Raw genomic sequence first — 15,061 nt, 5'->3', positions numbered from 1 at the left:
ACTAATACTTCAAAATAAAACATAACACCTTGTCTCGTTCATAATATAGCGCAACAACATCACACTATTACATAATCAACGTTGTATCAATGTCGTGTGCCTGCTGGGATTACTACTTGGATATACTAACTTCTCTGAAATATATCCAAGCTAAATGTATCTATTTTTTTTTAATCTTTGTTGAAAATGATAGGCAAGATGAGTACACTTATGTTTTTTTATATTTCATCAATTATAAAAGCAATACCCTACATTTGACTTATTTAATGTTCTCCAATCAAGAACTTTAATGTAACTCGGGAATGTTTGCTTGTTATTGCATTTTTGTTTTGTTTGTGTGTTTTATGCATACTTTGTGTTCAATTGTTGCATTTTTCTGAAGCTAATTAGCATGCTTTAATCCCCTCGAGTGCACTCAGGAAAGCAACATCATTTCGCTCACAATTATCGGAGTAGCGTCTCGTCTCGCAATTGCCCTTTAGAGTGTGCACACTGCGGATGCCTTTTTTGAAAGTTGGCTTCAAGGATGTATGCACACGGATTAGCTTTTTCGAATAAACATTCATAAACACTAAATTTTGCAACCAGATGCTTTCCAGTAAATCACTGCAATGTCAACTTCTGGTTCTATGGTTGTCAGTCCCATTAAAAAATAATGTAAAGTGAATGGATTTTGTCTCAGAGTTTGTCCCGAATCCTAAAACCTTGTTTAACTGTGCATGCATTATTTTAAATGGGAACTGCACTTTTTTTATTATTTTTTTTTTTAATTGTCCCTTTTGTTCACAATCATTATGAAAGACAAGACAATGGATGCTATTTTTTTCCATGCACGATAAATGCAATCAAAAGTCTGTTTACCTTAGAGCCAATAGAGCCCTTAAAAACACCTCCATAAAGGTTGTATATACATGATTTAAGTATACGTGTAAACAAATTTAATATTTACGTATTTTGATAATTTTAAGCATGCTTGGAACATTAATTTCCAAAAACATGATTTAAGTATACATGTAAAAACATTTAATATTTACGTATTTTAATAATTTTAAGCATGCTTGGCACATTAATTTCCAAAAACATGATTTAAGTATACATGTAAAAACATTTAGTATTTACGTATTTTGATAATTTTAAGCATGCTTGGAACATTAATTTCAAAAAACATGATTTAAGTATACATGTAAAAACATTTAATATTTACGTATTTTAATAATTTTAAGCATGCTTGGCACATTAATTTCAAAATACATGGTTTAAGTATACATGTAAAAACATTTAATATTTACATATTTTGATAATTTTAAGCATGCTTGGCACATTAATTAAAAAAAACATGATTTAAGTATACATGTAAAAACATTTAATATTTACGTATTTTAATCATTTTAAGCATGCTGCGCACATTAATTTCAAAATACATGGTTTAAGTATACATGTAAAAACATTTAACATTTACATATTTTAATAATTTTAAGCATGCTTGGAATATTGATTTCAAAATACATGATTTAAGTATACATGTAAAAACATTTAATATTCATATATTTTAATAATTTTAAGCATGCTTGGAACATTGATTTCAAAATACATGATTTAAGTATACATGTAAAAACATTTAGTATTTACGTATTTTAATAATTTCAAGCATGCTTGGAACATTAATTTAAAAAAAACATGATTTAAGTATACATGTAAAAACATTTAATATTTACGTATTTTAATCATTTTAAGCATGCTTGGCACATTAATTTCAAAATACATGGTTTAAGTACACATGTAAAAACATTTAATATTTACATATTTTAATAATTTTTAGCATGCTTGGAACATTGATTTCAAAATACTTGATATAAGTATACATGTAAAAACATTTAGTATTTACGTATTTTAATAACTTCAAGCATGCTTGGAACATTAATTTCCAAAAACATGATTTAAGTATACATGTAAAAACATTTAATATTTACGTATTTTAATAATTTTAAGCATGCTTGGTACATTAATTTCAAAAAACATGATTTAAGTATACATGTAAAAACATTTAATATTTACGTATTTTAATAATTTTAAGCATGCTTGGCACATTAATTTCAAAATACATGATTTAAGTATACATGTAAAAACATTTAATATTTACGTATTTTAATAATTTTAAGCATGCTTGGCACATTAATTTCAAAATACATGATTTAAGTATACATGTAAAAACATTTAATATTTATGTATTTTAATAATTTTAAGCATGCTTGGCACATTAATTTCAAAATACATGATTTATGTATACATGTAAAAACATTTAATATTTACGTATTTTAATAATTTTAAGCATGCTTGGCACATTAATTTCAAAATACATGATTTAAGTATACATGTAAAAACATTTAATATTTACGTATTTTAATAATTTTAAGCATGCTTGGCACATTAATTTCAAAATACATGATTTAAGTATACATGTAAAAACATTTAATATTTACGTATTTTAATAATTTTAAGCATGCTTGGCACATTAATTTCAAAATACATGATTTAAGTATACATGTAAAAGCATTTAATATTTACGTATTTTAATAATTTTAAGCATGCTTGGCACATTAATTTCAAAATACATGATTTAAGTATACATGTAAAAACATTTAATATTTATGTATTTTAATAATTTTAATCATGCTTGGCACATTAATTTCAAAATACATGATTTAAGTATACATGTAAAAACATTTAATATTTACGTATTTTAATAATTTTAAGCATGCTTGGCACATTAATTTCAAAATACATGATTTAAGTATACATGTAAAAACATTTAGTATTTACGTATTTTAATAATTTTAAGCATGCTTGGCACATTAATTTCAAAATACATGATTTAAGTATACATGTAAAAACATTTAATATTTACGTATTTTAATAATTTTAAGCATGCTTGGCACATTAATTTCAAAATACATGATTTAAGTATACATGTAAAAACATTTAATATTTATGTAATTTAATAATTTTAATCATGCTTGGCACATTAATTTCAAAATACATGATTTAAGTATACATGTAAAAACATTTAATATTTACGTATTTTAATAATTTTAAGCATGCTTGGCACATTAATTTCAAAATACATGATTTAAGTATACATGTAAAAACATTTAGTATTTACGTATTTTAATAATCTTAAGCATGCTTGGAACATTAGTTTAAAAAATGCATCACGTTTGCTTAAATATCACCTAAAGGTTTAGTGGCCATATGCGTGGACATCACCTTTTAGCTCTTATTTCCAAAATTGTGTGCACTTCTGAATTGGGGTCTTTTGGCCGCTTATGTGGGCACTTTTACTGCTATCTGGTGGTGTCAGAAGAGTAGAGTAAAAAAGTGTAATAGTAAGACTTAGCATGTTACTAAACATGAAGTACACATTTGTTACTTATGGAGTAAGTACATCGTATCAATAGATGACTCTTAGCATTTTAATTCTTATTAGGGTCCAATAAGCCCAAATAGCAAAGAGATATATATAAAAAAAACATGTAAACAAACAGCTTGGGCCTTAAGAGGTTTTAATATAATATTAAACATAAATATAATAAATCATCACTTACTGGACAAGGTCTGCTGTCATTTGGATGACAACTGCTGGAATGTTCATATACTCCTATTAAGATGAAGAATGACTCATAGTACACGCAAAGGAAATGGGTTGTGGAACCAAGCGTCTTTTTGTGTCTTTCTTGCCATATCCGGGTCTAAATCGGCTGTCAAAGTGTCCCAACTTGTCAAAATAGATTCTCGCATCCAAGTGAGATGCATGATCTATGATTTCCACCCTTATAAATATTATGTCTGCGTCAGAACTCATAATAACAACATCACTAATACTTGGTTAATATTTAAATCACAAAATTGAGTATTGTTGGCTGTTTTTGGATTTTTTTTTTTTTATTAGATTTTACGAGTCTAAAATGGCTGTCAAAGTGTACCAATTTATTCGGAATACATTCTCGTCTTCCTACTATCCAGGGGAGATGCACAATGTATGATTTACACCCCTGTAAATAGTCTGTCTGTGTTAGCACTTATAATAACAATATCACTAATACTTGGTTAATATCCAAATGACAAAATTGAGTCTTGTTCGCACTTTTTTTATGTTTTTTAAATTAGATTTCACAGGTCTAAATTGGCTATCAAAGTGTCCCAACTTGTCGGAATATGTTCTTGTCCTTCTTTCTATCCGGGTGAGATGCACAATTTATGATTTACAATAAAGTTTGACGAGCAGGGAAATGAGGAAGCAGCTCATTTGTTGATCATGTCTACAAGCTAGTGATCACGGCAACCCGAGAAATAGTCTGTCTGTGTTAGCACTTATAATAACAATATAAATAATAGTTGATTAACGTTCAAATCCCGAAATGTAAATGGAGTACTGTTGGCACTTTTTGGATGTTTATTAATTGGGTTTTATGGGCGAAATAGTGGAGCTCCCATTGGCTTTGCTGTAAGGAGACTTTTATTCACGAGTTAAGTGCAATATAAAATATAACATATATATATGACATTATATATATATATATATATATATATATATATATATATATATATATATATATATATATATGTATATATATATATATATATATATATATAACATATATATGTATATAACATTATATAAATCAATCAATCAATGTTTACTTATATAGCCTTAAATCACTAGTGTCTCAAAGGGCTGCACAAACCACTACGACATCCTCGGTAGGCCCACATAAGGGCAAGGAAAACTCACACCCAGTGGGACATCGGTGACAATAATGACCCAGTGGGATGTCGGTGACAATGATGACTATGAGAACCTTGGAGAGGAGGAAAGCAATGGATGTCGAGCGGGTCTAACATGATACTATGAAAGTTCAATCCATAATGGATCCAACACAGTCGCGAGAGTCCAGTCCAAAGCGGATCCAACACAGCAGCGAGAGTCCCGTTCACAGCGGAGCCAGCAGGAAACCATCCCAAGCGGAGGCGGATCAGCAGCGCAGAGATGTCCCCAGCCGATACACAGGCAAGCAGTACATGGCCACCGGCTCGGACCGGACCCCCTCCACAAGGGAGAGTGGGACATAGGAGAAAAAGAAAAGAAACGGCAGATCAACTGGTCTATAAAGGAGGTCTATTTGAAGGCTAGAGTATACAAATGAGTTTTAAGGTGAGACTTAAATTCTTCTACTGTGGTGGCATCTCGAACTGTTACCGGGAGGGCATTCCAGAGTACTGGAGCCCGAAATAAAAAAGCTCTATAGCCCGCAGACTTTTTTGGGGCTTTGGGAATCACTAATAAGCCAGAGTCCTTTGAACGCAGATATATACATATATTTTTTTTATATATGGTTTAAATGTAACTTAGATATTGGGTTTCACTATGTAAAGCGCTTTGAGTCACTTGAGAAAAGCGCTATATAAATATAATTCACTTCACTTCACTTCAATCTCCCAAATTCGGAGGTCTCAAGGTTGGCAAGTATGTCCTATGGTACATTTTTAGTCCACTTAATACCTGCATTATCCTTTCCATCCTTACCCTTTGCATCCTTTGAAAGTGAGCTACTGTGTTGAACAATTTCCCTTGTGGATCAGTACAGTTTGTCTAGGTCTAATTGCACCACTTAATTAGAGGCCCCACTCTATTGACAATGATGTGTTCTGCATGTTATATAAAAAAAAAAACACGGCATGTTTGAAAGCCCTTTTTGCCATCACGTGGAATCCTTGCAAGAGGACAGACCAAAAATCATAAATTCTCAAGAAGTAAATCCTCTCGTGCTCCCATGTGTCTCTTTCTGCAGAGAGAGAGAGCGAGAGGAAGAGAGCTCTGTTAATGATTAACTTTAACTCCTCCTATTCAATCACAGGAAGCCTGCATGACAATTGCAGAATTACAGGGCACTGTTTGATGAATGGCTCCATCCTGGGTTCTTGCCAGTGGACATTGCTATTCATGTGTTTTGTGAGATGCAGCAAATGGATCTGACTATCGAATCCATTCACAAAAAAGATGCAGAAATCCGGCCGTAACCGGACTCCTGCAAAAAAAGTTCCAAAGGCTAGTGTGTGCATGCGGTATCTGCACTCCTCACATTTCAGCAAGCATTTTTATCGCTGATGAATCTCGAAATGAAACACTTTGGAGAAGACTGTTGTGGAAGCTCTCTTCCAGTGGGTCCTCTTGACCAGCCAGCATCTCCAGGCGAGCCTTTTTCATGGTTTAAAATACAGTTTTAATGTTTTCCAACAATGTTCTCAGACCTGTTGGTCTCTCGCACGCCCTCTTGCTCCAGCTCCAACAACCTCTCTCCTCTCGGTTTGCTGCTCATACAGAGTGACAGGTAATTAGATAACAAGGCCCAGTTGGGCCATGTACGCACCTGTCGCTGACTTTGAGGTCGGTCCTGGCACACCCACGCTTCGCTGCAGGCCCGCAGGCCACGCCCCCCTCCACAACTGTGTACATGTAGTTTGTACAGCAATATAGAGTTGCGACTGTACCGTTATTTTCCAGGCTATAGAGTGCACCGGTATACAAGCCGCACCCACTAAATACAAATAAACCATGGTGTTCCATATATTAGTCGCACCGGACTATAAGCCTCAGATATATATGTTGTGAAATGAGTTATTTACACATATATTTATTTTTATTTACATACCGTAATTGTTACCACTGCAGTTAAACGGCTGCTCAGACAAAACAGAAGCCATCGTCATGGACTCCACTAGCTGTCGGAAGCTAGCACTCCAATCTGCTGAACAGACTCAATAACTTCACTGTGAAGTTTTGGTGAATTTACGAAACTTAAGCCATACAACAAGAATGCCATTGTAAGTTAATAATACTAACAAAGACACTTGCTAATGCTAACGACACCAGTTTGATAACATGGCGCGTACAAATACAGGTTAAATACACTTGTAAAGAACATAATGTCATGCCTGTCTCGAGTTTCCAATAATATTCTACAACTCCTATTTGTTTTGTGATAGAGTGATTGGAGCACATAATTGTTGGTCACAAAAAACATTCATGAATGTGGAGGTTGCCTGTTAAAAACATTCTCTTGTGAGCCTGGTAGTCGGAGGCAACAGTCTTTTATTTTCATACAGCCGTATGATTTTGCTTTCCAGCACAATGTCTCTCAGTCTCATCCATCTGCTTACCAGCCATTCCAACCCCATCTCTCGTCCCTGCTGCTCCTAATAAAGGCAGCAGGTGATTAGATAACAAAGTCCAGCTGGGCAATCTACTCTCCTGCCGCTGTCTTCAAGGCCGGTCCTTGCATACCCCGCTCTGTGGCGGGCCCACAGGCCACGCCCCCCCCTCGACAATGAAATGTGGTTCTTTTATGAATTTGTTATGGGTCTACTAAAAATGCGACCAAATCTGCTGGGTTAAAAGTATACAGACAGAAATGTTAATATTTGGTTACATGTCCCTTGGCAAGTTTCACTGCAATAAGGCACTTTTGGTAGCCATCCGGAAGCTTCTAGTTGAACTTTTGACCACTCTTCTGACAAAATTGGTGCAGTTCAGCTAAATGTGTTGGTTTTCTAACATGGACTTGTTTCTTTGGCATGTTTTCAATGGGGTTTAAGTCAAGACTTTGGGAACGCCATTCTAAAACCTTAATTCTAGCCTGAATTAGCCATTGCTTTACCACTTTTGACGTGTGTTTGGGGTCATTGTCCTGTTGGAACACCCAACTGCGCCAAAGACCCAACCTGTCCAGAAAAATTTGGAGGTAATCATCCTTTTTCATTTTCCTATTTACTCTTTGTAAAGCACCAGTTCCATTGGCAGCAAAACAGGCCCAGAGCATAATACTACCACCACCATGCTTGACGGTAGGGATGGTGTTCCTGGGATTAAAGGCCTCACCATTATCTCCTCCAAACATATTGCTGAATATTGTGGCTTAACAGCTCAATTTTTGTTTCGTCTGACCATAGAACTTTCCTCCAGAAGGTCTTATTTTTGTCCATGTGAAGTGGCTTATAGTCCGGTGTGTCTAATATAGGGAAAAAAACCTGTGTGTTCTAAAAATGTAGTGGCTACGGATTATATACCAATACCTCTATAGACCAGAAAATAGGACATGTGCTTTTACTGCCATGTAGTCTTTACTTTTGGGGACGGCGTGACGCAGTTGGGAGAATGACTGTGCCAGCAACCTGAGGGTTCCTGGTTCAATCCCCAACTTCTGCCATCCGAGTCATGTTTGTTGTGTCCTTGAGCAAGACACTTCACCCTTGCTCATGTTATCCAAAACATGGATAACATGTTCATTAAATCACAAGTGACTGTTTTTGGGAAAAAAAACCTCAAAAACATCAATATTCGGCTGCAACGTTCGCAAAAATCCGCCGAAGATTTAGAGACTTGAAGCTGCAACGATCACAAAAGAATCCCAGACGGACTGTAATACTCAGACCAGCTCAAGATCAAACAGGGATGATGGATGTCTTTAATAATATACATCTGTGTGCATCTTGCAAACATCAAGTAAAGAGGGAGCTGAGGGGCTGTCATATTTGGAATTTACACGTTTACCTCCTTTGATTCCCTCTCTGCTGACACCCGCTGCTCCGCTCCCCCACTCTGATCCGTCGGGTCTACCTTCGGTGACGCCTGATTAAAATGCATGTGCTGACCTCTGCGCCTTCCTCCGCTTCTTCTGTCTCCCTTATCCCCCCCCTCTTCCCCCTCCCCGCCTGTGTCCTCACGTGCAGTGTCCTAATGGGCTCAGGCCGATGAAGGATGGCTCCGGTTGCTATGACTACTCCAGGGGCATCGACTGCACGGACGGCTTCAACGGAGGCTGCGAGCAGCTGTGCCACCAGCAGCTCGTACCTCTCGAAGACCAGCCCGGATCCAACAACTTGCTCATGTACTGCGGGTGAGAGAAACCCTACCATTGCACACCAGTTGATTTGTTATAGCGCCCCGAATTTTACAACAAAATCAAGTACGATGGACCCTCGGAATATTGGTGCATTTAGTTTAATATTTGATTGATTAGCTAGTGCAGTCTTCCCTGTGCTTCCCTTTATTGGGAGTCAGTGAGTGGGAGAAAGTGTCCAAAATATTTTGCAAATGTGTATCCCAAACTATGTGTGTGTAATCTGATTCAAATATGTGTGTACTAGTGTGTGTGTGTGTGTGTCTGTATTTCAATAAGTATTAGTAATCGGATCCGCCTGTGTGTGTTTTTAATTGTCTGTCCGCATTTTGAGTTGTCTGTGTGTACGAAAGTATCGGTCTGTCCGTATTTGGATCGGCGTTTGTGTTAAAAAAATGGTGAAGTAGGAACCTTCTTTTGACACGTGGCTTTTGCGTCGCTTCTGCCGTGTACGACTTGTCTGTACATCGATTTGAACTTGTAAAAGGATACGTGTGTAACTCCTGCTTGCCTTTCCTTATACTCACCACTAGTCGCTGGCTGTATATGGACATGTCATCCGTTTCAGTGAGTAAAGGCTTTTCAGCGGCAAAATTGGTAAATCACTAGTCAATAGTGCGCAAATGATAAGCTATATATATATATATATATATATATATATATATATATATATATATATATATATACATATATATATATACATATACATATATGTATATATATATATATAGCGGGTGGGCATAAGGCAGCGTACTCTCCCCAAATGATAATAAACACCTCCCAGTCAACTACTACTAACATCACTATGAGCCCGTTGACCTTCTGGAAACTTAAACTGCAGCTCAGCTCGCTCGCAGTTCTGGCTTGAGGTGAAGGCTAATTAGCTTTTAGCGTAACGTTAGCTCATTTTGCGCTGTGTGTGTTCATGTGTGTGTGTGTGTGTGTGTGTGTGTGTGTGTGTGTGTGTGTGTGTGTTTTACGGACAGAAAAAGCTTTGAATGGCAGGGTCCCTGCTATCACATGTCGATAATAATATTAAATATATTTACATAATAAAAATCAACTACAGGCTTCCCAAATGCTGTGACGTCCCTGGTTCAATTCCCACCTAGTACCAACCTCGTCACGTCTGTTGTGTCCTGAGCAAGACACTTCACCCTTGCTCCTGATGGGTGCTGGTTGGCGCCTTGCATGGCAGCTCCCTCCATCAGTGTATGAATGTGTGTGTGAATGGGTAAATGTGGAAGTAGTGTCAAAGCGCTTTGAGTACCTTGAAGGTAGAAAAGCGCTATACAAGTACAACCCATTTATTTATTTATTATTATAAATTAAGCATGATGAGTTGACTTGAAACTGTTTAATCTTGCACTTTTTATATGTAGAAGAAAAGTTTTGTCATTTTATTTAATCCGAGCAACAATTCCAGGCAGTTTAAAGTTGATTAACGTGGGCAGAATTATTATAGTGTTCCCAATGTTAAAAGGATAAAGCCATTGTTTACAAATTTGGTAAATTAATTTATATTTTGTTGTTTTCTTACTTACTTACCAAAAATGAAACGAACGGTGACCTTTGAACTGAGGTACGTACCGAGCCCGCATATTTGTGTACCGTTACACCTCAAGGGTCATTTATTATTCTATGAGAATTGCTATGTGCACAAGAATTCTCGAACCTGGCGCTGGTTAGTTCTAGCTTAACTGACTCCTCAATCGGGCTAACAGACACTGTAAATGCCTGTGTCCGAGCTCGCTCTAGTGTAGTCAAATGTGACTTAATCTGTTGCATACTTATAGACAGAAAAATAATCAAACACATCTATTTTTCCTTTTTGTGTTGTGTTTTACAATCAAATAGTTTTGGCACAGGCAATAAAGCATATTTAGGTCTTCCTCGGAGCAGGGAAGCCTCCTTAGCGCGCCCTGCTGGCCAACCAGCTATAGTCCTGGCTGAAGTATTACGGTATTCTCATAAGAGTCCATGTACAGTGGGGCAAAAAAGTATTTAGTCAGCCACCGACTGTGCAAGTTCTCCCACTTAAAATGATTTCAGAGGTCTGTAGTTTTCATCATAGGTACACTTCAACTGTGAGAGACAGAATGTGAAAAAAAAATCCAGGAATTCAAATTGTAGGAATTTCAAAGAATTTATTTGTAAATTATGGTGGAAAATAAGTATTTGGTCAACCATTCAAAGCTCTCACTGATGGAAGGAGGTTTTGGCTCAAAATCTCACGATACATGGCCCCATTCATTCTTTCCTTAACACGGATCAATCGTCCTGTCCCCTTAGCAGAAAAACAGCCCCAAAGCATGATGTTTCCACCCCCATGCTTCACAGTAGGTGTGGTGTTCTTGGGATGCAACTCAGTATTCTTCTTCCTCCAAACACGACGAGTTAGTCCTTTGGTTCGAGTTAGTCCAAAAAGTTATATTTTGGTTTCATCTGACCACATGACATTCTGCTGTATCATCCATGTATCCATTTTGGTATAAACTCAACTCGTCGTGTTTGGAGGAAGAAGAATGCTGAGTTGCATCCCAAGAACACCACACCTACTGTGAAGCATGGGGGTGGAAACATCATGCTTTGGGGCTGTTTTTCTGCTAAGGGGACAAGACGATTGATCCGTGTTAAGGAAAGAATGAATGGGGCCATGTATCGTGAGATTTTGATCCAAAACCTCCTTCCATCAGTGAGAGCTTTGAATGGTTGACCAAATACTTATTTTCCACCATAATTTACAAATAATTTCTTTAAAATTCCTACAATGTGAATTCCTGGATTTTTTTTTTTCACTTTCTGCTTCTCACAGTTAAGTGTACCTATGATGAAAATTACAGACCTCTGTCATCATTTTAAGTGGGAGAACTTGCACAATCGGTGACTGACTAAATACTTTTTTGCCCCACTGTATGTTAATTTAGCCATTCAACCACCTTCGACTTCCCCTTTGCTGTTGAGATGGAGGACGCGGTTGGTACTTGGTCCGTGCCATTCAATACACATCACACACGTGTTATGCTGATACCGACTGTTAATTAACTCCGCTGCAGTGCTTTTTTTTAATTAGCTGTCGTCGAGAACATTTCTACTGATTTCCGATAGGCTGCACAACTCAGTGACGGCAATCTGCCGATGCATTTGCATACCTCGTATCCTTGCCGTGGTCTTCTCTGTATGCACGTCTTTGTTTTCTACGCGTAAGTTCGATTGAAGGACAGCGGAACATCCGACTCGCTATCTTCATCACGGGAATATTGTTAAGCCGTCGACGTGTGCACGCGATGACACGCTGACATGTCTTCGCCCTCCTCAGGTGTGTGCAGGAGTACAAACTGGCAGCGGATGGGCGTTCCTGTCTTCTGCAGTCAGAGAACTGCGAGGGGCCCAAATGTCCGCGGAGGGCCGCTCACTTTAACGACACTCTGTTCGGGGAGATGCTGCACGGGTACGACAACAAAAGCCAGCAGGTCAACCTGGGACAGATCTTCCAGATGACTTTCAGGTAAATTTCTGTGCGCGATCGTGTCGCCATCATACTTGCCAACCCTCCCCGATTCTTCGGGGCAACCATTCTCCCGATTTCCACCCGGACAACAATATTGGGGGCGTGCCTTTAGGCACTGTCTTTAGCGTCCTCTATGACCAGTTGTCATGTCCACTTTTCCTCCATACAAACAGCCTTTACAGACACACATAATTGAATGCCCTGCATACTTGGTCAACAGCCATACAGGTCACACTGAGGGTGGACGTATAAACAACTTTAACACTGTTAAAAATATGCGCCACACTGTGAACCCACACCAAACAAGAATGACAAACACATTCTGGGAGAACATCCGCACCGTAACACAACATAAACACAACAGAACAAATACACAGAATCCCTTGCAGCTCTAACTCTTCCACTCTTCTAACACCAACCCCCCACCTCAATCTCCCCATCCCCATCTCCTGAACTCGGAGGTCTCAAGGTTGGCAAGTATGTTCGCCATGACTTTTAATTTGTATATCTCCAAGGGCTAAAACACACATTAGCCTGTTAGAAGTTGCACTGGATTACCAATTAAACTATTTCTACATGCAATCCAGTTGAAATGTTCTATACTGTACACGAGTGATAGGATGAATTTATACCAAGAATAGTGCAAATAGGGCGAACACATACCCAAGTAACATACACCACTCAGAGCCAAGACGAATGTACCATATGGTCAAAAGTTCCAAGATAGGTACACATCAGTTGGTAAATCCCCCATATCTTAGTCTGGTTCCTAATTGTGTCAAGTGTCCTAGCATTCATTTTTCCAAACTCTAATTAACGCCTGCTTACGCTTACCGCCCTGTCCTTATCCACGACTTACAGCATTTGAACACATGCTACAAATGGAGGCTATATTCAGTGACGCCCCGGTTTTCTTCAGTAATTTGTTTCAAAAAGTCCAAAACATTTTTTCCCTTCATAAAACTTTCAAACACCCAAAAATATGTACACAATTTTTAACGTGAATCCCTTAGGGGTGATGGACGGCTGGGCAGCGCCTGAAGAGATGCAGCCTGCCACAGTAGCCCCCACTCCCTCCCATCTGTTGCAAGTCTCGAGTTGTATGTTGTTATATGTATACAGGCTTTGCTATGGCGTTTTTTTTCCACTCCAGACTGGGCCCCCTTAGGAGCTGTGTCTAGATGGTATTTGTTTTATTCATCCGCCCCAGCATTTACCTTTTCCCCATATTTTACTGGGCGCCTTGTGGCGACCCATCAGCATTGCGGTTCTGTAACCATGTACACAGTTTGTCTAATCTTGAACGGGTTTGTGCTGAAAACAAAGTTCCGTTGTACTTGTGAAATGACAATAAATGACCTACCTACCTACCTAAAGAAAATTATAGTTTTACATGCATACAGGAACAATGCAAAAATAAAAAGTGCCGACATAAAAAGGATACAAGTTGGCGAAGATGATGATATGCGGAGAGGTAAAAGGTTGATCATAGTGGTGTTGATGATGATTTCGATGTGGGTAATGATGCCGATGTTGATGATGCCGATGTTGATGATGATGATGCTGATGTTGGTGATGATGATGATGGTACTGAGGTTGATCATGGTGATGCTGATGATGATGCCTGTGTTGATGATGCGGATGATACTAATGAAGGTGATGTTGATGATAATGTTGGTGATGATGATGGTACTGAGGTTGATCATGGTGATGCTGATGATGATGCCTGTGTTGATGATGCGGATGATACTAATGAAGGTGATGTTGATGATAATGTTGGTGATGATGATGTTACCGAGGTTGATCATGGTGATGTTGATGATGATGATGATGATGATGATGTCAATGTTGGTAATGATGCCAATTTTGATGATGATGATGCTGATGATAATGTTGCTGATGATGGTGATCTTGACTATAATGTTTGTGATGATGATGATGTTGACGATGATGATGATGCTGTTAATGTTGGTAATGATGCCAATGTTGATCATGATACTGATGAGGGTGATGTTGATGAAACTGTTGGTGGTGATGATGATGACGACGCCAATGTTGATGATACTACTGAGGTTGATCATTATGATGTTGATGCTGATGCCAATGTTGATGATGCTGATGAGGATACAGATGAGGGTGATGTTGATGATAATGTTGGTGATGATGATGTTACTGAGGTTGATCATGGTGATGTTGTTGATGATGATGATGTCAATGTTGGTAATGATTCCAATTTTGATGATGATGATGCTGATGATAATGTTGCTGATGATGGAGATCTTGACTATAATGTTTGTGATGATGATGATGTTGATGATGATGATGATGATGATGCTGTTAATGTTGGTAATGATGCCAATGTTGATCATGATACTGATGAGGGTGATGTTGATGAAACTGTTGGTGATGATGATGATGACGACGCCAATGTTGATGATACTACTGAGGTTGATCATTATGATGTTGATGATGATGCTGATGCCAATGTTGATGATGCTGATGATGATACAGATGAGGGTGATGTTGATGATAATCTTGGTGATGATGATGTTACCGAGGTTGATCATGGTGATGTTGATGATGATGATGATGTCAA

General features: G+C 37.7%; 1 protein-coding gene across 2 annotated transcripts in view; it reads left to right on the top strand.

The window, feature by feature from the left end:
* LOC133536148 (astrotactin-2-like) overlaps positions 1-15,061 on the top strand; it is a 747,946-nt gene that overhangs the window by 445,739 nt on the left and 287,146 nt on the right. For both annotated transcript variants that reach the window (XM_061876407.1, XM_061876406.1), the window contains exons 12-13: positions 8,785-8,951; positions 12,274-12,462. In XM_061876407.1, coding sequence (XP_061732391.1) covers positions 8,785-8,951; positions 12,274-12,462 — 356 coding nt within the window. The remainder of the gene's footprint in view (positions 1-8,784; positions 8,952-12,273; positions 12,463-15,061) is intronic.

This window comes from Nerophis ophidion, linkage group LG17 (assembly GCF_033978795.1).
Source record: "Nerophis ophidion isolate RoL-2023_Sa linkage group LG17, RoL_Noph_v1.0, whole genome shotgun sequence".
Lineage (NCBI taxonomy): Eukaryota > Metazoa > Chordata > Actinopteri > Syngnathiformes > Syngnathidae > Nerophis > Nerophis ophidion.
Note: the sequence above shows the minus strand (reverse complement) of the source record. Positions and strands in the feature narration are given on the sequence as shown.